The sequence below is a fragment of the Nicotiana tabacum genome, chromosome 22 (assembly GCF_000715075.1).
Source record: "Nicotiana tabacum cultivar K326 chromosome 22, ASM71507v2, whole genome shotgun sequence".
NCBI lineage: Eukaryota > Viridiplantae > Streptophyta > Magnoliopsida > Solanales > Solanaceae > Nicotiana > Nicotiana tabacum.
Genome location: NC_134101.1, coordinates 219981946 through 220004365, shown reverse-complemented (window position 1 = coordinate 220004365; position 22420 = coordinate 219981946). Strand labels below are relative to the sequence as shown.

The 22420-nt window shown below is 34.5% G+C and overlaps 1 protein-coding gene, 1 long non-coding RNA gene and 1 pseudogene across 5 annotated transcripts; 2 read left to right on the top strand and 1 right to left on the bottom strand.

Annotated features, from left to right (window-relative positions):
* Positions 1-8170: 8170 nt before the first annotated feature.
* On the top strand, positions 8171-10985 carry LOC107770999 (uncharacterized). Its single transcript, XR_001644728.2, has 2 exons — positions 8171-9509; positions 10649-10985. It is a non-coding gene; the product is annotated as an uncharacterized LOC107770999 (long non-coding RNA).
* Positions 10986-11153: 168 nt separating this feature from the next.
* On the top strand, positions 11154-12880 carry LOC142176280 (uncharacterized; annotated as a pseudogene).
* A 101-nt stretch (positions 12881-12981) lies between these two features.
* LOC107770655 (uncharacterized) lies at positions 12982-20398 on the bottom strand. Of its 4 annotated transcripts, none has more exons than XM_075243749.1 (5): positions 19695-20398; positions 15203-15405; positions 13777-13877; positions 13333-13412; positions 12982-13248 (listed from the first exon to the last, which is right to left on the bottom strand). In XM_075243749.1, the coding sequence occupies exons 2-5, from the start codon at positions 15208-15210 to the stop codon at positions 13135-13137; spliced, it is 303 nt and encodes a 100-aa protein (XP_075099850.1). In that variant the 5' UTR covers positions 15211-15405; positions 19695-20398; the 3' UTR covers positions 12982-13134. The 4 variants fall into 4 exon arrangements, with proteins under 4 accessions (XP_075099850.1, XP_075099851.1, XP_075099849.1 ...); XM_075243750.1 differs by having other exon boundaries at positions 15203-15399; XM_075243748.1 differs by having other exon boundaries at positions 15203-15306; positions 19695-20397.
* Positions 20399-22420: the final 2022 nt, after the last annotated feature.

Here is a 22420-nt window from a genome sequence, read left to right as displayed (position 1 = left end):
GAAACATAGTTGCTATAGGATATCCCTTAAAAATAACAACGAGATGAGCCTCGATAAAAATAAACAAAACGCAGATACGGGGCCCTTGTTAAATGCATATTAGTGAAGCATTTAGTTTCCAGGACGGGTTGTTTAGCAAATCTCACAACTCTCCTAAAAATAACAATGCGTTAGACTCTTTAGGACGCGCCTTAATAAATCTTACCTTCTTAAACTCGGGTGCGCATTTATGTGACCCAAATCCAATTCTCAACGGAGTCGAAATGTGTTTCTAATCACGGGTACATTGATTGTGACGTGGTTCGAGATGCGTGTCCATGACATTGCAAATTCATTTTTTTTAAAAAAAAAAATAAGAATGAGATGAGCCTCGCCAAATAAAAATGCAAATTGCGGGGCCCTCAGTAAATATTTGTTTTAAAAATTGTTTAGACTTCGGGATGGACCGTTTAGTAAAATTCCACGGTCCTACCCAAAATAAATACGCTAGTCGCTTTAGGCGCTCCTTTAATAATTTAATTTCCTTAAAATCGGGTGCACATTGATATGACCCAAATCCAAATCTCAACGGAGTCAAAGTGTGTCGACGACCGCAGGTACATTGATTGTAACGTGGTTCGAGATACATTTTCACAACGTTGCAATTCTTGATAAAAACAGTAAATGATAAAAGCGGTTAAAAGTTAAATTTTGCACATAAGTTCACACTTGTATAAAATCAGATAATCAAGCCGAATATAACAGTTGAGCGACCGTGTTAGAACCACGGAACTCGGGAATGCCTAACACCTTCTCCCGGGTTAACAGAATTCCTTATCCGGATTTCTGGTACGCAGACTGTAATATGGAGTCATTCTTTTCCTCGATTCGGGATTAAAATTGGTGACTTGGGACACCCTAAATCTCCCAAGTGGCGACTCTGAAATAATTAAACCAATCCCGTTTCGATTGTCCTTTAAATTGGAAAAGAAACTCCCCTGCGCCCCTCGGGCGCGGAAAAAGGAGGTGTGACAACGAGTCCTCTTACGCGTTCACGAAGGGTTAGCCCCCCTGACCTTCGCGTTTACGGGCCTGTGCACGCGTTTGCATAGAGGAACGATTACTTCCCAGACTAGCCCCTATTTACGCTACGCGTTCGCGGGACATGGGTCGCGTTCGCGTAGAGCAACCCCCTAGTGCTCCGCGTTTGTGATTCTTACCTCGCGTTCGCGTTGAATAAAAACCACCCCTGCCCATTTTCCTTTTCGCGATCGCGTGAAGGGCTTCGCAATCACGAAGCACAAGGTATGATTGGCTTTGGGCTATTTTATTCTTCTTCAAGTGATTTCAACCTTATGAGATTTTGTTATAGTGATTATGCGGGATATATTGATGATAGAAAAAGTACAACTGGTTTTGTATTTTTCTTGGGTGATTATGTTATTTCTTGGAGTTCAAAGAAGCAATCAATTGTTACTCTCTCGACTTGTGAAGCTGAATATGTACCTGCAACATCCAGTACGTGTCATGCTATTTGGTTGAGAAGATTGTTAAAGGAGCTTAATTTACCACAAATTGAAGCTGCAGAAATCTGTATTGACAACAAATCCGCACAGGCACTAGCGAAGAATCTGGTGTATTATGATCGAAGCAAGCATATAGACAGAAGGTATCACTTCATATGAGAATGCATTGCCAAGAAGGAAGTCGAGCTCAAATATGTGAAGTCTCACAATCAAGCTGCTGATATCTTTACAAAGCCTTTCAAGTTTGAAGATTTTCGGATGTTCAGATCAAGACTTGGAATCAAGAAGAAAAATTAAAATTAAGAGGGAGATTTGTAGGACACTCTTAAATAAAAAGAAAATGAAAAAAAAAACAGAAATATGAAAGACAAAATGGCAACAAGTTGCAACGAGTGCAGAACACATTGGGAATTTGCAAATTGGCAAATTGCAAAACCAATGCATTTGATTGGTTGAAGAGGATGGCTCTCTTCCTATAAATAAAGCATTTGCTTCTCAGATCAAACACACTAAAAACAAGAGAAGCAGATAGCAGTGAGAGTAATTCACAGATTGCAGTTTATGAGATAAATAGTGAGTGAAAGTAATATTGTAGTGAGATGTTTAAAATAAAGATGTTATTTCTTTTAAAGTTGTAGTAGTCTCTTAACGCATTGTAATATTATAGTGGTATTATATTGCTCTGCTCAGATATTGTATTTTACCCCATTAAAAAAATTAGTGTTGTTGTTACTCTCTTGTGTTATTATTATTTACCGTAAATATTATTCCTTGAAGGGGATATTATTTTTTTCCAACACTTACATGATTAAACACTTCAAACACTCCCATATCATGGAGAATTTCATTGGACCTTTCTTTGACTCTATTCTTGATTTTTAATATTTTAACATAGGTGTCTATTGATATAGTGGAGGAGCCACATTTAACAAAGGGGTGTAAACTTATACCTCTTCCCCGAAAAATTACATTGTATTGTCGATAAATTATTATTTTTATGCATGTATGATATATGTTGAATCCCCTTTATTTTTCGTGTATTTAATTTTTTATATTTTGACGTCCTTTAGTGAAAATCCTGACTTCTCTATTGTATTGATAGATGCTCATCAATGGCTAAAACTAATGCATTGTGGCTTGAATATAAGTGGGAAAATGCATAATTACCCCCTGACTTATGCCCGTATTCCCAACTATATATTTTTTCTTTGCGGGAATTCTATTACCCCCTAAACTTATTTTAAATGGAATTATTTTCACCCTTAACGCTGACGTGGCAGAATGTGTGTATTTCACTCTCCCAAAGGAGAGTAAGAAGCAAGAAAAAATGATTTTTAGATTATTATCACACATACAGAGAAGACCAAAAAATCGTGCAAGCAAGAACCTGACTAGGCTCCGAAACATCTAACCTCACAAACGGATTGACTAAGGCCTGAACATCTGATGCTAGCAGTCACTCACAAACTGGAATATATGCAAGGCTACCCATACTTACAACCTTTCAACTTAAGCCATCGACCACCACATTGGTCTTCCGGGGATGGTACAAAATAGTGATATCATAGTCTTTTAACAGCTCTAACCACCTCCGCCGTCTCAAGTTGATATCCTTTTTCATAAACATGTTCTATAGACTCTGATGATCTGTGAATACCTCACACGACACACCGTAGAGTTAATGTCTCCAAATCTTCAAAGAATAAGCATGAACAATAGCTTCCAACTCTAAGTCATGAACATTATAATTCTTCTCATGAACCTTCAACTGCCGAGATGCATATGCAATCACCCTGCCATCCTGCATCAACACTGCACCAAGACCAATACGCGATGCATCACAATACACAGTGTAAGACCCCAAACCCGTAGGAAACAACAATACCGGAGTTGTAGTCAAGGCAATCTTGAGCTTCTGAAAGCTCAACTCACACTCATCAGACCATCTGAATGGGGCACCCTTCTGGGTCAATCTAGTCAATGGGGCTACGATGGATGAAAACTAGTTTGAGGTACTTGACATGTACCAGGCCAGATATACTCTTTGCAGTTGGATTAGTAAGCCACTTCATGGAAGCTTCTACCTCCACTCATTTGAAAATCGCTAGAAGAATTCTTCGCTACCTATTTTTACCATTTTACTTACTTTTTTTTTTCCTTTTCCTTTTCCTTTTCCTTTTCCTTTCTCTTTGTCTTTTTTCTTTTACTTTTTTTTTCATTTCTTCTCTATTTCCGGCGGATATTCATTCACCGGCGACTTTGTCTAACTGGTTTTCTTCCATTTTTTCTTTTCACACATAAATTAAACTCTCAAAAATATCTATTCATAAGCAAAGAAAAATACACTCAGATTTGGGGGAAAAATTCATCATCGGAAAACCTTCCCACGCCGGAAAAAAATAATGTATTAAAATTTTAACTGGAAAAAGTTTTCTCAGCTTATATTCGTTTTTATTTCTTTTGCTCTTCCTCCCACACATAAATTACACTTTCAAGAAAAAATTATATATATATATATAAAACACACTTAGATCAGGATAAAAATCTGTCGGCAGAAAAACAATCGCCAAAAAAAATGATGTTTGTGAAATTCCGACGATTACCATTTTATGCCGTCGATGACCAAAACAAAAAGAAAGAGAATGAAATAACCAAAAAAATGAGAATAATAAAAAATAAGAAAAAAGGATGAGAAAAAGAAGAAAGAATAAAATATTACTAAAAATACATGTGGGGGCGCGTGTAGCTCACCACTTACCAAGAGTTTGGTTGTCAGCGTTAAGAGTGCAAATAATTTCATTTAAAATAAGTTTAGGGGGATAATAGGATTCCCGCAAAGAAAAAGTGTGTAATTAAAAATTCAGGTATAGATGAGGGGATACTTATGCATTTTCCCAATATAAGTGGATTACAATACCGTCTAACATAGAAATTAACCTATCGACTGATACTATCCCATAGACCACTGAGTTGAAGCATGATGGTCATTGTCGCCATGAAATTACATAAAAAGCAATTTTAGTGTGCGATTGCAATTGATTTCGATTTATATAAGAATCTGCGTGATTTTAAAGCTAAACTAATTGTGAATTCTCATTCGGAATACTTTTGTGTTGTAGTCTAACAAATTGTGAAGAAACTGTATATAGTTTGTATACTTTTGGTAAATTGAAAAATATTGTTTTAATATAGTTACTATTATAGTATCCACACGAAAAAATCCCTTTACATAAATCTTGGCCAATCAATCCCTATGATAAATTCATTTAGTGTCACCCTCATCCTTCAATTCGGTTTGATCAAATAACTTTGGTGTCGTTTTCTTCAAGTATTGATGAATTGTTTTTATTCGCTTAATTCTAGGGCGGATGTAGTCTTTCGGTACCAAGTTCATAAGAATCTAGTAAGTTTGACGCGTAGCAAAAATGTTATGTGAAAAATTCACTATAATTACAATAAATAATAGATATATATGAATTCATACCTTTAATACAATGAGTTTAATTATAAAAACCTTAAAGATTGAATCCATAGAGCTTAAAACCTGGATTCGCCTCTAAGCTTATACTACTAAACACATGTCCTAAACCGAGGGAAACCATTATAACAGTGGTATCGGGTTCAGCTTGTACACCTCGACTAATTCTACAAAATATTTTTTACCTCTTACCAACACAGATACTGAATAACTCTGTTCATAAAGACTTGGTAAAACAAATTACCTAGTATTTTTGCATATAAATTTTAGGCTTACTTGGTTTCCTCTTCTACTTTTTGCTTAATTTTTAAGTGAATAATACCATCTAATTAAACAATAAAATGGCATCACCACACTCTAAAAGATGATAAAGATTGTTTTCACTTTATCAAGTAGAGCGTTGTTACATGGCCCCAAACATGATCCTTGATATAAAGTTGTGGTGAAGACTTGATGGAGTCCTCTTTAAGGGGAAAAACTAAATAGAATATACTCAAAGTAGCAAAGTGATGAATAGTCCAAGCTGCAATTTCCCCTCTGATAACTTCATCTAGAGTGCCATCATTCTCATCATTCACTTTGATAAATTAGACTTTCCCTCGTGTGGAAATATTTGTTTTAGAAAATTAAACATTCAAACATGATGGTCAACCTTTCTTATGCAAATGCCAGGAAATTGGGGAGTGAATCCTAACATTTTGAAATGTGTCCTTAATTACAGGTTATTTGCAATGTATAAAAATATTGGATAGCCTAAAGAAACAAGCACATAAAAGCTTCTCATTAAGGATAGAATTAAAAATTTAAATTAAATTATTTTTTAAATTTAGAAAGAGATTATTCTTTTTTAAACAAACTAAAAAGGAACTGAGGGAGTAATATTTTTCAAAGTCAAGAAAAATCTAGGAAGTCTTATCCACAACTTTATCATAGTCCTAGTTGGGTCCATATATACACCTCCCCCAATTGATAAAGTGAAAGCCAACCGACTAGATCCCCAAGAATGTATTTGGTACGACTGCAGTTATTACTTAAAAAATTATTTTCACCAGCCAATTTTCAATCAAAAATTTCTTTCATAAAATCAAACACAAGCTTTGGAACGAACAAAAGAAAAGATATAAACAAAAAACGTCATTAAATTCAAAATAAAATTGAAGGACTCATTGGTGAAACAGAGCTAAGCAAAAAATTTACTAGTACTTCAAGTGGGATTTAAAGAATAAATTAAATTGTTATTAATTCTACCAACCTTTCAAGCTTGGCGATATCATGTTCTTCTTTAAATGGGATTTAACTTTATTGTTAAACAATTACACCGTAGCTAGTTAACTTTTACTAAAGGAAATGGAAAAGGGACAAATGATGAACCGTATAAATTAGACAATTGAAGTATCTAAGAAGAAGCTATATACAACTTAGAAAGACGGTGATGGTGCAATACTTTCCATGCTTTTAATCAGTGGCGGATGTAGTGTAGTATCACCGGATTCAACTGAACCTATAACTTTTGACGCGGAGTAAAAATTTGTGTAAAAATTCATTAAAATTACAAAAATAGTACATATGAACCCATAACTTTAAAAATCTAATGGGTTCGATGCTAAAAACTTTAAAAGTTGAACCCATAAGATTTAGATCCCGGATCCACTTCTGCTTTTTAACCCACTTCAACCCGAAGAAACTTATTCAATGGTTATCGCTAGGTGATTTTGGTCCCAAATCTTTGGGGTTTAGCGCATCAAAAGTGTGAGACAATGAAGGAAAATTCTTCCGCCCCAAAATAGGGGTTTAAGTGAATAGATTGAAGTCATTGATACGTGAAGAAAATGGCACCATAGTTCTTTGATTAAACTGAATTGAAGGATGAATTTATGAGAGGGTTCCATGGGCAAAGAAGACTTCGTAGAAAGACTTGTTCTACGAAGACTTTCATGAACAAGGAAAGTTACTATATTATCTCGATTTTAATTTATGTGATGACTTTTTTTATTACAACATGATGACAGTAGTCCATTATATGTCATATACTTATCTTTTTTACTCGATTAAACCCTTTTTTGGGTTGGAGGAATTTATCTTTGTTGTTAATGTGACAGTCGTTTTACACACATTTGATACTTCAAACTTTTTATGCACCGTCTTCTTCATATAGCATTAGGCATATGACTTAGTTGTATATCCCCTTGAAGACTATTTCATGAACAAGGAAAAATACGATATTATCTTTGGTTTTAATTTATGTGACAACTTTTTTCATTATAAGATGTATACAATAGTCCATTACTCCATTATATGTCATATACTTCTCTTTTTTACTATCTCTGTTTCATATTAGATGAGATAGTTTGACTCGACACGGAGTTTAAGAAAAACAAAAAAGATTTTTGAAACTTGTGATCTTAAAAGCTTAAGGGGTAAAAAGTTTGTGGGACCATGACATTTGTGTGACTATAAAAGCTTCTCTTTAAGAGTAAATGGGTAAAATGAAAGAGTTTAAAGTTGAATTATTTCCAAATTTAGAAATGTGTCATTTGTTTAGGAACAAACTAAAAAAAAAAGTATCTCATTTAATATGAAACGGATGGAGTACTAGATTAAATCTTTTTTGGGGCAGAAAAATTTATTTTTATCGTTGATGTGACAGTAGTTTTACACATTTGATACTTCAAACTTTTCCTGCGTTGTCTTCTTTTTGTTGGAAACTTCAAAGGCACAATTTTTGAACACCGATGGAGTACCTTTTATAATACATTTTATTCAAAAGTAAGGCATTTGTTATCGGCCTGATCTGATGGTTTTGAAAATATTTTACGTTTTAATATCTTTAGAATTGAGGATCATTATTTTTCATGAATTTAACTAAAGAATTTCCTCTGAGGGTAATTTTATTGACAAAAAAAAAAGAAGTAATTTTGCCTCATATATATAAGATGCCAGTGTATTGAAAATTTGAGACTACAAACTATCACATTTTATCTTCTTCTTTTTAAAAAAAAAAAAAGGGGGTGAAATCCCATCTAATTAAAGAATATATAAAATGATATCACCACATATTAAAAGGAACTAAGGTAGTTTTCACTTCATCAATTGGAGTGTTGTACTCTGGAGAAGACTTGCTAGAGTCCTCTTGACTTGGGACAAAATTACTTTAAAATCAACAAATCTTCGAATTTTACGGTCAATATCTTTCGAGACAATGTATTCATCTGCAATTCTAAATACTACATATATGTATGCTTGACCTAATAACAATCTATAAGCAAAGACCTATTTGATATACACTTTTCAATTCTTAATCTAAAAGTTTGCACATCATGAAGGTGTTAGCAAAAACATTCTGTTTTTTCTTGTTTTTCATTTTGGGAATCACCAAGTTTAGTGTTAGCGTAGGAATTTGCAAAGAAAATGAGCAACAAGCATTGGAGAGTCTAAAGAAAGAAATATATGATCCCTCAGATTCTCTCTCCTTTTGGATTGTTGGAAAAGATTGTTGTGAATGGAAAAGTATTGTGTGCCACTAGGGGTGGCAAATGGGCGGGTTGGACTGAATTTGGGCGGGTCAAGATGGGTTAGGTCAATAAATGAGTCGTTGTCAACCCAGCCCAAAGTGCACTTGGGCCGAGATGAGCTGGGTCAAGATGGGCTAAACAATGGGTCATACCCAACCCGCCCAACTTGACCCAAGTTTTAGAACCATGCTCATCTTGCATAAAAAAGCCTTTTACCTTAAAATGTGTAAGCTGAAAAATATTTTGTGAGTGGAGTGGGGTGGATGAGTGGTGCAGAAAAATAAAAAAAAATAGAAAACAGAAAATTAAAACTACAAAAAAAAAGTAAAAAAAAAATTGAGGGGGTTTGCGTGGGGGTAGGGTGTAGGATGGGTGGGTGGTGTAGAAAACAAAAAAAACAGAAAATTAAAAATACAAAAAAAAAAAGTAAAATTGGGGTAACTAAGTAAATTTCTATATAAGTTAGGTTGAGATTCCTTTGTTTTGGGTGAGTTTCATGGGTTGTATGTGAGCTGCTTAATGGGTCAGAATGGGCTATAAAATAATTGGTTAACTTGGGCTCAGCCTAAATAGACCCATGAGCTAAAATATTTGTAGCCCAACACATTAATCTTTGGACGGGTTGTATAGGTTTGGGCTCAAATTGCCACCCCTATGTGCCACAATCTGACTCGTCATGTGATTGAGCTACACATATATGATTTTTTGGATATCTAAGGATCAATAAACTTGAGTGGCTGTCAAGTCTTTTAAATCTTGAAACATTGGAGAGTCTGAAGAAAGAAGTATATGATCTCTTAGATTCTCTCTCCTTTTGGATTGTTGGAAAAAATTGTTGTGAATGGAAAAGGGTTGTGTGCCACAATCTGACTCGTCATGTGATTGAGCTACACATATATGAGTTATTTTGGACATCTAAGAATCAATAAACTTGAGTGGTTGCCAAGTCTTTTAAATCTTGAGAAACTGGAGATTGATTATGTGGATCTCAGCAAAGCAACTAACTGGCTACAGGTCATTAACTTGCTTCTTCTCTTGTTGATCTTAGTTTATATAATTGTAGTCTTCGTCATATACCACCTCTAATTCATCGTAATTTTTTTTCACTTGAAACACTCAGCCTTTCTAGGAATAACTTTAGTTCTTCTATTCCTAAATGGCTCCCTAATCTTGTTTCTCTTGATTTGAGTGATAGTAATTTAATTGGCCCATTTCCTAAAGGTCATGTTAACTTTACTTCTCTCAAGACTTTCATGGCAGATTTCAACTCTTTCAATTGTCTTTTACCCAAATGGTTGTTTGATCTTAATAATCTTGAATATCTTGAGCTTATATCCAGTGGTATTGAAGGTGCGATGCCGAGTGGGGTTGGAAATGTAACAAAACTTAAAAATCTTGATATTACATTCAATAATATTGAAGGAGAATTATCTGAATTATTTACTGATTGGAGTAATTTTCTTCCAGCGGGATTGAGAAATAGTTCTTCTTTGACATAATTGTATCTAGAAAATAATAAACTGACTGGAACTCTCCCAGAAAGTCTTGGCCAACTCCCAATGCTAGAAATTATTGACATCTCTAACAATAGGTTGGAAGGTGATGTTACAGAAAGTAATTTCACCAACTGGACACAATTAAGGAAGTTCTTTGCATCTAACAATAATCTAATTTTAAAAGTGGGGATAATACATAAAATCCTCCCCGACCTATGACCATATTACCAATTACACACCTTTTTTTTTGGGGGGTCCTATTACCCCTCTAAACTATTTTAAAGTAAAATTATTTACCTTTTAAAAAGCTACAACCAGATACATGCAAAGTGGTGAAATACACGCGCCTAAAATGTGTATTTCTTATTTAAAAACTTTTTTTTACTTTTTTCTCCTTATTCCTCATTTTCCTATTTGCAGACTTTCATTACCATATCCTGCCAACATATGAGCTAACTATTAAATTTCTTAAAGCATTCTTTTTTCTCTTTCCTAATTTCTCAATCATTTTTCATTTCAATGGCCAGAACTTATTAGACGCTAGATGTCCCTTCTGATCTCTTTTTTTATCACGACTTGCCGTATACGACGAGATCTTTATTTTCTGGTGAACTAAATTTTTGATGGGTTTTATATAATACTTGTTTGATATGTCAGATCTGGCTGGAGAACAAAACTCTGACGAAGACCCTGCTCCGGTGAAACTCCATTGTTGTTGACCGTTTTGACTGTTCGTAGGTTTTTACTGAATCATGCTCGTTGCTCCATCTAGTTGTAGCTCTGTTTCTGTTATTAAACATATCTACTTTTGATTTTTGGTTGATTTTGCGTTATATTGGATTTTCACTCCGGCATTTCGCCGTTGAAACGATGTCCCTCTTATTTGTGCGAGAAGAGTTTTAGAAGACGAAGGAGACTAATTAATTATGTAATGTCCAATTAAAATACGACACTTGTACCTGTTAATCAATTTTAAAATTATTTTTGTAACTTCCAATTGCCCTTAAGAGAGTGTGCATACTCTCTATGCCACATCAGCACTTAGGGGGGTGTTTATTACACTTTAAAATAGTTCAGGGGTAATAGGACCCCCGCCCCCCCCCCCCCTTCCTACAAAAAAGGTGTGTAATTGGTAATATGGTCATAGGTCGGGAAGGCTTTTATGCATTATCCCTTAAAAGTGAGTTAGAACTAGATTTCACATTTTCAAGCCATAGATTGATATACGCAATTGGAATATAAGTCATCTGTTTCCCTTGTGGCTCCAAACTCAAAAGAATATAAATAGTGTGGACATATCAAATGGTGGAATACAAGATGAGGTTCCAACTTGGTTTTGGAACTTATCTTCTCAAATTCAATTACTTGATATTTCTCACAACTAATTTATTGGTGAGGTTCCAACCATCTCAACACCTTCTTGGTCACCTGGACAAGCTTATTGGTTAATATACTTGGATTCCAACAATTTCAGTGGTCCGCTACCTCAGATTTCACCCAATGTAACTGTGATAGACCTCTCGAACAATTTCTTTTCAGGGGGTTTATCTCAATTCTTGTGTGAAACAAATAAGAATAGATCCTACAAATTGGAGGTCTTAAACCTCGAGGAAAATGATTTGTCAGGAGAAATTCCTGATTGTTGGATGAACTGGCCAGAGTTAAAAGTTTTGATCTTGAGAGACAATAACTTGATTGGGGGCATACCAAGATCCATGGAGGTTTTAAATAACTTGATATCCTTGGACTTCCGAAGAAATAGACTTACCAGTCTATTGTCTTCATCATTGGAAAATTGCACAAAATTGCAGAAGATAGATATAGCTGAGAATGAGCTTGATGGACATTTACCACCATGGTTGGGAATGAGGCTTTCATATTTAATAATAGCCTTAGCTCAAACAAATTCTATGGTAAATTGCCTCCAGAAATTTGTCACCTCAAAGATCTTCAGATCTTAGAACTTGCAAACAATAGTTTCTTTGGAATTATACCAAGGTGTATTAGCAATCTAACACAAATGGTCACCGTAAATAAGTTGGGGGAAGGTGATATTATTTATGCTTCTCATTATTTTGAAGCACGTTTTAGAGAAAGCGCAATGGTGACAACTAAAGGCGATATTTACCAGTATGATAAAACATTGATATTGGTTACAAGCATGGATATGTCTAACAATAATCTCTCTGGAGATATTCCTATAAGTTTTACCAGTCTTGTAGGATTAAGATTCTGTAATTTCTCAAAAAACCATCTGACAGGTAGAATCCCAAATGGCATTGGTGACATGAAAGTGCTGGAATCCCTTGATCTTTTAGAAAATTAACTTTCTGATCAATTCCCACAAAGTTTATCGAGTTTGTCAACTTTGAGCTTCTTGAATCTATCTTATAACAATTTGTCAAGGAAGATACCTGTGGGCACTCAACTTCAAAGCTTTAATTCCTCGAGTTTCCAGGGGAATGAGCTTTGCGAGATTCTACTCTTGGTGAGCTGCAGTTCATGTGATCAAATTCCTGATGTTGATACTGAAAAGGATGAGAGTGATGAAGATGAATTGGATTGGTTCTACATTTCAATGGCAATAGGATTTGGTCTTAGCTTTTGGGAAGTATGTTCTTGTTTGCATTAAGGTGTTCGATTCCTGGTAGCCTGCGTGTCTTTTGTTAGTTTTCTTGCAGGTAAGGCTGCTTACAATAGACCCTTATGGTCCGGCCCTTCCCCGGACCCCGCGCATAGCGGGAGCTTAGTACACCGGACTGTCTTTTTTTTTCCAGTTGATATTTCTTTAGGCATTTTGTTTTAATCTCCCTAGTTAGAGTAGATGAGTGTTTGCAAATGATGATTGTTCGCAAATGACTCTTTAAGGAAGCAAAACAAATATAAACTTGTTAAATAGCAAAGTTCTTAACTAGTGTTTTCTGATTTAAGTTCGTCTACCTCAAAAAATTGCAAAGTTAATATCCTTTCAACTATGTGCGCTGCCAACAGATCAAAGAGCTGATGAATTGTATAAATGTTGCCTTTAAAAAAGATAGCAGAAGATTTGAAAATAAATAATCCCTCTGTTTCAATCTCTCTTTTTCTACTGCAAAGGACTCATTTCCAGCCATTGAATACTTAATCAATAGAGAGCGCAAAATTCAGCTAAAAACTGAAAGAACATTCCATGAGGAAATGATTTTGTATTGTTGCAGATCATTCAAAATAGAGCAGAGAGAAAGCAATCGATTGAACCTTGTACTGTTATCAAATTCCTACAAAATAGAAGAAAATAAAAAATTTTGTTGGCTTTTACAAGATAGTCTCATAACATGCATATAAAACTAAACAGGACTAACCTCTGGGTGATTGTATTGTTCTACATATCTGATCACTGGGAATACAAAATGAGTCCAGGACATTTTTGACATTCTCAATACTGCCAAAGAACAAAAAATTTCAGGCAACTTCCCGATCAAGGGCTTTCAATGCAAGATCTGCAATATGCTCTTACATTAAACAACTCTGTGTCATAACTCACAAGAATTGATGAAGCAATGTTAAGGGATGCAATCAGGCAATACATTCTTAAAATCACTAGCTAACACTTGATGAAGAACCAAAGGCTTTTGAATTGTGCAACATTCTAGCATAGTATATTTGCTATCAAATGCAGTTTTACACATCAACCTGAAATCAAAAGATATTATATGTGCTTAAATAATGGAAGCAGATTTTGAAAGTCCTTTCCAATTTCTTTAAATTCAAGCTTGATGTAATTCTTTTCCGAAGGGTTAGGCTACCTGACTGAGAAAGTGAGCTTGCACTTTCTCTGAGCCTGCAATTCGTCGAGTGATGAAAGGAGTGCTTGCAAAGGTTCTCGTGGAAAACTTCAGCTATGAACCTAAAGAATTGACCATGAGGAAATGACAATTTTAAAGTCGAGCCCAGGTTTAGACAAGAATCAGTGACAGAAATGAAAAAGAACACGAGACATTTGCATCACCTGAAATTGTAACTCTTGTCCGAAGGTTAGGCTACCTGATTGAGAAATTAAAGGTACTTCTTTGTTATATTTACCCGTGAGAGTGTGAATTAAGTATTTTGTATTTCTGTCCTTTGTGGCCATAGGCATGCAATAACAATTTCGTCTAACGAGTTTGATTCAAATGGGTACTTACCATCCCTCTGCAGGTAAAGCTGCAAAGATGTAACACCTCTTATCAAATGCAAAGATCTTGTAAACTTTCTTATTCTGTATTAAGGTAAAAAGGACTTAGCTTTTGGGTAGCATCCAGCTATTTTTTCATGTGGTCTTTGAGTCCTCCAGCAATAATCGGTTGCACTACATGATTTCCTCTTCTAAAAAATTCTCTTTCGTTATTAAGAAATACTTATTACATGCTAAACTAACGCCATAAATTATACTTAAATATATATATTCTGCAAGCTTGATACAGAAATAACACAGTCAGAATAATTACATCGATAATGGAAGGAGTGATTCCATAGGTTCTGGTGGCAAACTTCATCTACGAACTGAAAAAACATTAGATGAGGAAATGACAAGTTTGCTATCCAACCCCGGCTTAGGCAAGAAGCAAAGACGGAAATGTGGAACAACAGAAGAAATTAGCATCACCTGAAAACTACCACAATTAAAGGAATTAATGTCGCGCTAAAACTACCATTCATGTTGGCTGTTGCACAGGAAGTGATTGGAGAGAGAGGGACAATTCAAATTGTGGTAACTTCTCTCTTTCGCTACTATCATCCTTAGTCGCATGTATTTCTAATAAAGGATCACATGAATGTTGAGAACTGACTCGCGCCTTTTGCTATAATTTAGGCAAATTACACTTACATTTATGAAACAAAAGCAAACTAACTGAGAATATATTGGAAGTGGTATTGCTGCCAACTACTGACAATGGAAGTTTACTTATTTCCTAGATAATTGGGATGGTTGTCCGCAATTTTTTATATGTATATATGTGTTTGTGTATATTTGAAATATAACTTCTATATGGAGCTTTAGAACAGAGCTAGCGTGTAATGACAAGCATAACATAATTCATGTCCCTGGTAGCAAATTGAACAAATTGGACGTCATTAATTGTGGAGAGGTGGATCATTCTGACAAATTTTTATCTTTCAAATTTATAATGGAAACGAAACATCAAGCAGTAGGATGGTTTGATTTAACTAGGAAAGAGTACAAATACCTACAGATTCATTAGAGAGGCTTCTAGCAAAATGGTTCCCACTCTGTAAACATTGCTTTGTGATCTGCTACAATATGTTGGAAAGGAAAACCTGGAAGTGATGCAATGCTGAAGAATTTGGTAGACAAATGAATGTTAACAGAGCACAGCCTCAAGACCAAAGTATTATTTGTCACACTCAGCTATCACAAAGTTGCGGACCTACACCTTTGAACAAAATATCAGTGCTGATAGTTAAGAGGCACTGGATGTCTAGGGATGGCAGTGGGGCGGGGCGGGTTTGGCAAAACCCACAAAAATTTCGCCTCGCCCCGCCCCGCATAGTTATTTTTTTCAGTTTTCAACCAGCCCTGCCCCGCCTCACTTATGTTTTTTTTTCATTTTTTTTTTCCAAACAAACTAGTTTGACATACTCCAATCATACAAATAAATGAGGACAAGTACTTTTATTATGTGATGCCATATTAGATATAGGAGGATACACAACACTGAAATGGCTTATACAAAGGCAACTTTAGACCTTTTCCCTACAAATTATATACTATAAATAGTAAACTTAAATACTAGATTATGTATTTACAAATGCTGTAATTGTAATGTATATGAGAATAATACAGTAAATAAATAAAACTTTGAAGATACTGGCCTCATGTAAAATATTTATGCTTATTTAGCATTTATAAAATAAAAAACTAATTTAATCATAATAATCATAAATTAAAGTAAATTTATACATTTAATTACGATTAAGTGATAAAAATGGAGTATAAGATACAGAAAAACCAAATGTGATCCGTTTAGGTATCATATTTCGCGTATATCACCTTTTTACACAACATCTGTGATAGTTATCACAAAACAATTTTTATATTGGATTAATTACGTGAATGGCAAAGTTTGTATTTTGTGTAAAGAACTCACTATCATATTCAATGAAATCGACAAGTTAACACATGTTATAATAAACATATTATTGGTTAATTAGATATCTGATTCATTTCTTGTTTGCTTAAGTTAATTCTCAGTTATTGGGGTTGTCAAGTTATGTAAGACTGAAAACATGAATCATTTTCTAGGGGAAGAGTATGTTTTCAAGATTAAGATTATACGATAACCATTACTATGCCCAATGAAGTTGTGATCAGAAAAGATTAAATTCAAAGCTGCCCCGCATTGAACCCACATTAAACCCGCAGCCCACCCCGCTTTAAAATTTTTAGAAATTGTTTTAACCCGCCCAGCCCGCCCTGCCCCGCACCCGTATAAGAGTAAACTCGCCCAGCCTCATCGCCATCCCTACTGGATGATATAATTGATACTAGAAAATGACTAGTCCTTTTAGTTGCTGTTTGAATTTCGACATAGGAAGAAACTTCTGTACAAAGGTTTGCACAACATTTCCTTCTCGTAGTGATGAAAGAATAGTAGTACTATCAAATTCCACACAGAAGAGAAGTGTTTTTTTTCTTCACTTATGCTTTTTTGAGAAGAGAAGAAGCATATTAACAGTTCTAGTATGCATTATTGGAGATAAATATAGGAAGTTATAATTACTTTGGGTGTCTTAGACAGAGTAATTTCTATCTTGAAGTAATCTCTACAGAAAACTTTGTTTTACGTAGTATAATTACTAGATAATATAAAGAAGTACGGTAAACTAGTTGTGTGTTCTAGTATAAATTACTAGCATCTTGTAGTTTTCTGTAAAGACCCTTGCTAGAGATAAGGATAAGGCAGATAGTGGCGGAGATGTTTTCTGCAACTGTAGGCTATCTTTTATCATTTATTACTACGTTTGTGGGGGTATCAGTGATTCTTAAGAACTGATAGAACCGATCGAACAAAATCTATTTCAACTTATTATTAGGTTTTTAATTTTAAATAAAATTATAGGTTTCAATATAAATTTATAATCTAACCAAATTATTAAGGCAGCTCTTTAATTTTTTCATGAATATGTTTTAGTCTTTTAGAGATTGCGGAAAATTAATTTCTGTCAAAATTATTGCTAAAGTTTGAATGATACTCTACTCTCTACATTCTTGAAAGATTTTTGTTTTAGACCTTTACTCTACTCTTAACGTTCAAGATTTTGTGAGGTTTAATAAATTAATCATTTTTGCAAAGAAAATTAACACTATCACTATAGTTTTATTTTACCAGTGTAACATATTATTTACCATGTATGTCTGGTTATTTATACTTGCTATAAAAGTTACTTATAGTTGACATATAGATGATCTAATTGTATGAAAAATTTACATCATCGCAGATTTTATTTGGTTTGCATCAACGCACAATCACTTCAAAATTTTGGGAAAATATTAGCGAGACCGATGATTATTAAGTAGTTTTTTTTAATTAAAAAAACATGCTATTGCCAACTCGAAAGGTTAAAGAGATCGTGTTAACTATTACTCTTTCGATCACCACTTGCAAGTTGTAAATGGTAGGATGCCCTATGTGTTATTTTATGTTCCAACAATTGGTCCAACATGGAAAAAAGATCAATAACATCATTTTATGAAGTTAATGATAGATATGGTTTTTTCTCTCTTTACTGTTCTTGATTGAAAAAATAATAAATGGTGAATCCAGCAAGTTGCATTCATTTTATCAATCAAGATAGTGTACAAGGACCTGTATAGGGACTATAATAATGTTTTGGAGAAGACTTCCTTTATTGGTTTCCCACTTGGTATCCGATACTCGCATTTAGGCCCAGACTAATCTTGATTCGTGCAGAGCAAGCCTCAAAATGGAGAAGCACTTCCTATCAAGGCTTTATCATATCCGGAGCTCAAATCGACTGATTAAGGGTGTAGGACGAAGTATATGGACCCACATTGGGAACATGATAATGTTTTGGAGAAGACTTACAGGCTATGTTGCGCGGACTCTCCAAAATGATGTTGCAGCCGTGTCGGATCCTCCAAAAATACACTATTTTTGGAGGATCCGACACTCACCCGGTAACATTTTCGGAAAGTCCTAGCAACATAGGTTACAGATCTCTTGTATAGAAACATTAATGTCCAGTCAATTGTTAAGAAAAAACAAAGACAAAGACTTCATAATAATAGAGTGAGTGTGGGTTTTTGTACACCACCCCAATTGATAAAATGAATACTATCTACTAGATTCACCATTTATTGTCCTTTCAAGAAAAGAGATAAAAATCAAATAAATGATAAATTGATAAATATATTTATCATTAACTTCATATAAAATTGATGTTAAAAAGACCTTTTCTCCATGTTGGATCTACTAGCCAAATAGAAAGGGGAGATATGCACAAAGGGGCTAAGTTGCTCGGACACGGGTGCGGGTATCCGACACGGGTGCAGATTTAGAGGTCGAATCCTTTGAGACGTACATTCTAAGATTCGGGGATACGGATCCTAAAACAGATACAAGTGCGGGGATTCGACTAAAAATAATTCAAAAAATGAAAATAACAAAATATCTCTAAATTATGAGAAATTTTGTGGAATACTTACGCATAACTTATCAAGAATTTTGTTAACCCGGGAGAAGGTGTGAGGCACTCCCGGATTTCATGGTTTGAGCACGGTCGCCTTACCATTATGCTCGGCTTGATTATCTAACTATTACATGTTTTAGACCTATGTGCATTTTAACCTTTTACCGCTTTTATTTGTATATTTTATGGATTTTATTTTAAACAAGTTACGATGTCGTACACTTGTTGTTTTATACATGTCGCAAATCGCCCCACGTGAAACGCACCCGCAATTTACAACATGTTCATTTTATTATCATTTGAAGTTGTAAAGTCACATACGAGCACTCGAGGTTGGGATTTAAGTGTCACGATTATGCCACGGGAGCCGTACCTATAACTATGACGATTTATTTCTTAAAACGCGCCTAAAGCAACTAGCGCGTCTATAATTGTGTTTTAACTACATTTGAGATGTATTGTGAGACAAGGAATTATGGAACAATTGAGGGAAATGAGTTAGCTTTTGTCCTTATTAAGTTGGCCTGATGAAAATAAATTTATTTGGTGTTCTATCCAATAAACTCGACGCCCACTAAAACATAACTAAATTGCATTCTGTCAAAGAAAACTCATTATGCAACCTAAACTACTTAATCCTTCAAATTATTAAAATCACATATGGCCCATATTAGCCACACAATCGAACTGGCCATTAATCTACTTAACTAATGTCTACATGTAAATCCAAAACAAAAAGGTGAATCAACAACAATGAAAGTTATTTTTGATAGATAAACAATTGAAAATTGGTAAGTCAAGCAATTCCAATTAAATACCAAATGAAACAACAGAGAACGATGATAAAACCACAGACAAGATAGGAACATATCACAAACTTTACCAACCAAGCACAATAATAGCAGTAAGTAAATCAAAGAAAACAGAGCAACCCAAACAAATCTGCAAAATTATCAAAGAGCACGGTATTAACTACACATGAGCGAAAATAAACTAAGAGAAGAAAAAGGACCTTTATTGCTGCATATACTCTAACATTTACAATGAAAGAGGAGCTCCCAAATCACAATCCTAAGACGATCTGTACATCAGGACTTAGACGAACCCGGCAAAATCGAACGATACCTCACTTTAGCGACGATTTCCGACAGTATGTTAGTGATGTTTTGTGCTGTTGTTTCATGGTGGTTTTGGGGTATTTTTGGAGCTGGAATTTGGGGAGTTTTGGGGAAAGATTTCGGGATGCTTTTTAGGGAATTTCGGGTTGTTTTGGAGCTGCTTTTAGGGAGTAATTTCAGCTGCGTTTTGGCTGATTTTTTGGTGAGTTTTGGGGTGAAGTCTGCTGCGTTTTCAGCTGAGTTCTTAGAGCTAAAAGTGCGACTTTATGGCCGAAAAGGGCTGGAGATGAGTGGAGTTTTGGAGGTGAAAATGTGGCTTTCATGGCTGGGTTTTCGGCAGCAATCGCCGGATTTTTGGTGCTGGTTTGGGGGCGGATTTCAACTGTTTTTGTGGTTGTTTTCAGGTGGAGTTTTAGGGACTGTTTTGACGGGATTTCGTGCATAAAAAGCTGCTAGTTCTAATGGAGAAAATGGTGATATTTCGCTGGAAATTTCAATGCTTTTCATGGAGTTTTTTAAGGAAGAAGAAGAGGGCAGCTCGGTTTTTCTCGTGTCTTCTCCCCCTCATAAAATGAGCAACGCCCCTTTTTTGTTCTCGTTTTATTGTTTGCCCCCTAGTCCCCTTCAGCCCTTGCCCCTTTTTGCTACATGGTCCTTTTCCTTTTTTCCTCTTTTAGTTTTTTTTTAAAGAATAACAAACAAAATTAAAATAGTAAGGTAAAATGTTAACTAACTATTCTTAGACCTAGAAAAGTATAAGAAATTACTAAAAAGACTTATAAAATACTAACTTATCACAAGAAGAAATCATATTTTTTGTGAATTTTCTTATCTTTGTAAATGGAAAATAAAACTAATATCTAAAAGTGTGGCTCTTTTTGTGGTTTTTAATTTTCTTTTCGATTTTCTTAAGAAAAACCTACAAAAAAGTAAAACAGAAGATTAAATATCTAGATTAATTTTAAAAAAAAATTACATGCTAAAAGTGGTAAAAAATCTAAATATAATCAAAAAAATTAGGTGCTCACACTTTTCTTATTTATACTTTTAAAAATAAAAGTAAAGTGGTTGACAAAACTTGATCCAACATAAAACTAAATAGTCTATGCACATGACCTTTTGCTAATTTCATTACTATATATCATCCTTGCATTATTAGAATTTTGACATTTCTCTAATTAAAAATCATCTTCTTGAGCCGGGGGTCTATCGGAAGCAGCCTTTCTATTCCCTGGGGTAAGAATAAGGTCTACATACACACTAACCTCTTCAAACTTCACTTGTGAAATTTCATTGTGTTGTTATTTTTGTTGTTGTCGTCGTCTGAAGACAAAAAAAAAATCAGAATTGAAGGACTTATGTGGAATAAGCATATAGGACTTTAGTAGTAATCCACAATGTAGGAAAAAATAAACTGATGTTCAATAAGAAAAGTTGTTATATAAGACGACTATTGATCACGCTCAACTCTAGTCCTAAAAAGGATAAGTGGTAGCTACAAATATAATTCGGTCTAAGAGTTCGGAGTCAAATCCCACAGAGAACTAAGATTTAGCTACAACTATTTACTATCATTAAGAAGACAAGCTCGAACAATTCCTAAGTTATACATATTAAGAATCTCATATCTAATTAACTAACAAATTAAAGTAGTAGATTAACAACTAAAGATACTAGAGGTTGGAGAAAATATTAAGGAGGTCTAGAGTTATGATTTTTTCAATTGTCGGAATCATTCCCTCTACATCATCTATAATTTTTCCTAAGTATTCTTTATCGATCGTGAGTACTTTAGGTGTCGTATCTCTCTCGAGCAACTACCACAATTTACTTGATGTATTCTCTCGAACTACGGTAGCTGGCACTAATTCACCTCTCACTACGATCGCACCAAAGTTTCGTTATTTCTAATCCCGCCTTTAAAACCTCAGTATTGATCACTCGCATACGTTAGGAGTGATGTTGTTCAACAACTACCTAAATGTGTACTCTCTCGCGAGCAATATACACACTAAATAGGCACAGTTAATTGAGAGCTCTTCAATCAACAACAATGAAAATATAGTTGAATAAGTAGAGAAAGATCAACAACAAATCTATATAAAAAACGTAATAAGAATTCATCCTTCAAAAGGTTCTATCAAAACCCTAGATAACAAATTAACTATTCATAATAGTATGCAAAACTCCAATACTAGAATTCATAACCAATAATGAAAATAGGAATAAGAAAGTAAAAGTAAATAATATTTTTCAATAGATGAGTGCACCGAAAATTTTAAATCAAACTACATAATGTTTAGAGCTAAATCATACGAACACTTATAAAAAAATCTAAAAGTTGGTATAACTCAAGACTAATTTTAGAGAAGACTTGCAGATCTTTCGTCTTAAAATGTTAATGTCCTGTCAATTATTAAAGTTAGGATTATTTTCGTATTTAGATTAAAAAAAGGCACTTATTACCCGCTTTAATAAGGGAGAAATTCAAAAATAACCAGATTTACAAGTGGTCATTAAAAAATAGCCACAGTTTCAAAAGTAATCGAAATTTAGCCACTTTTCATGTAAAGATAAATCTGAATGAAAACACTGTTCAAAATTAGGAAAAATACTCCAG

Coding starts and splice junctions, on each gene's coding strand:
- LOC107770655 (XM_075243749.1), bottom strand. Junction 13,413..13,776: donor AAGCTCACTTTCTCAGTCAG/GTAGCCTAACCC, acceptor GTTCTTTGGCAG/TATTGAGAATGTCAAAAATG. Junction 13,249..13,332: donor AACAATACAATCACCCAGAG/GTTAGTCCTGTT, acceptor TCTATTTTGTAG/GAATTTGATAACAGTACAAG.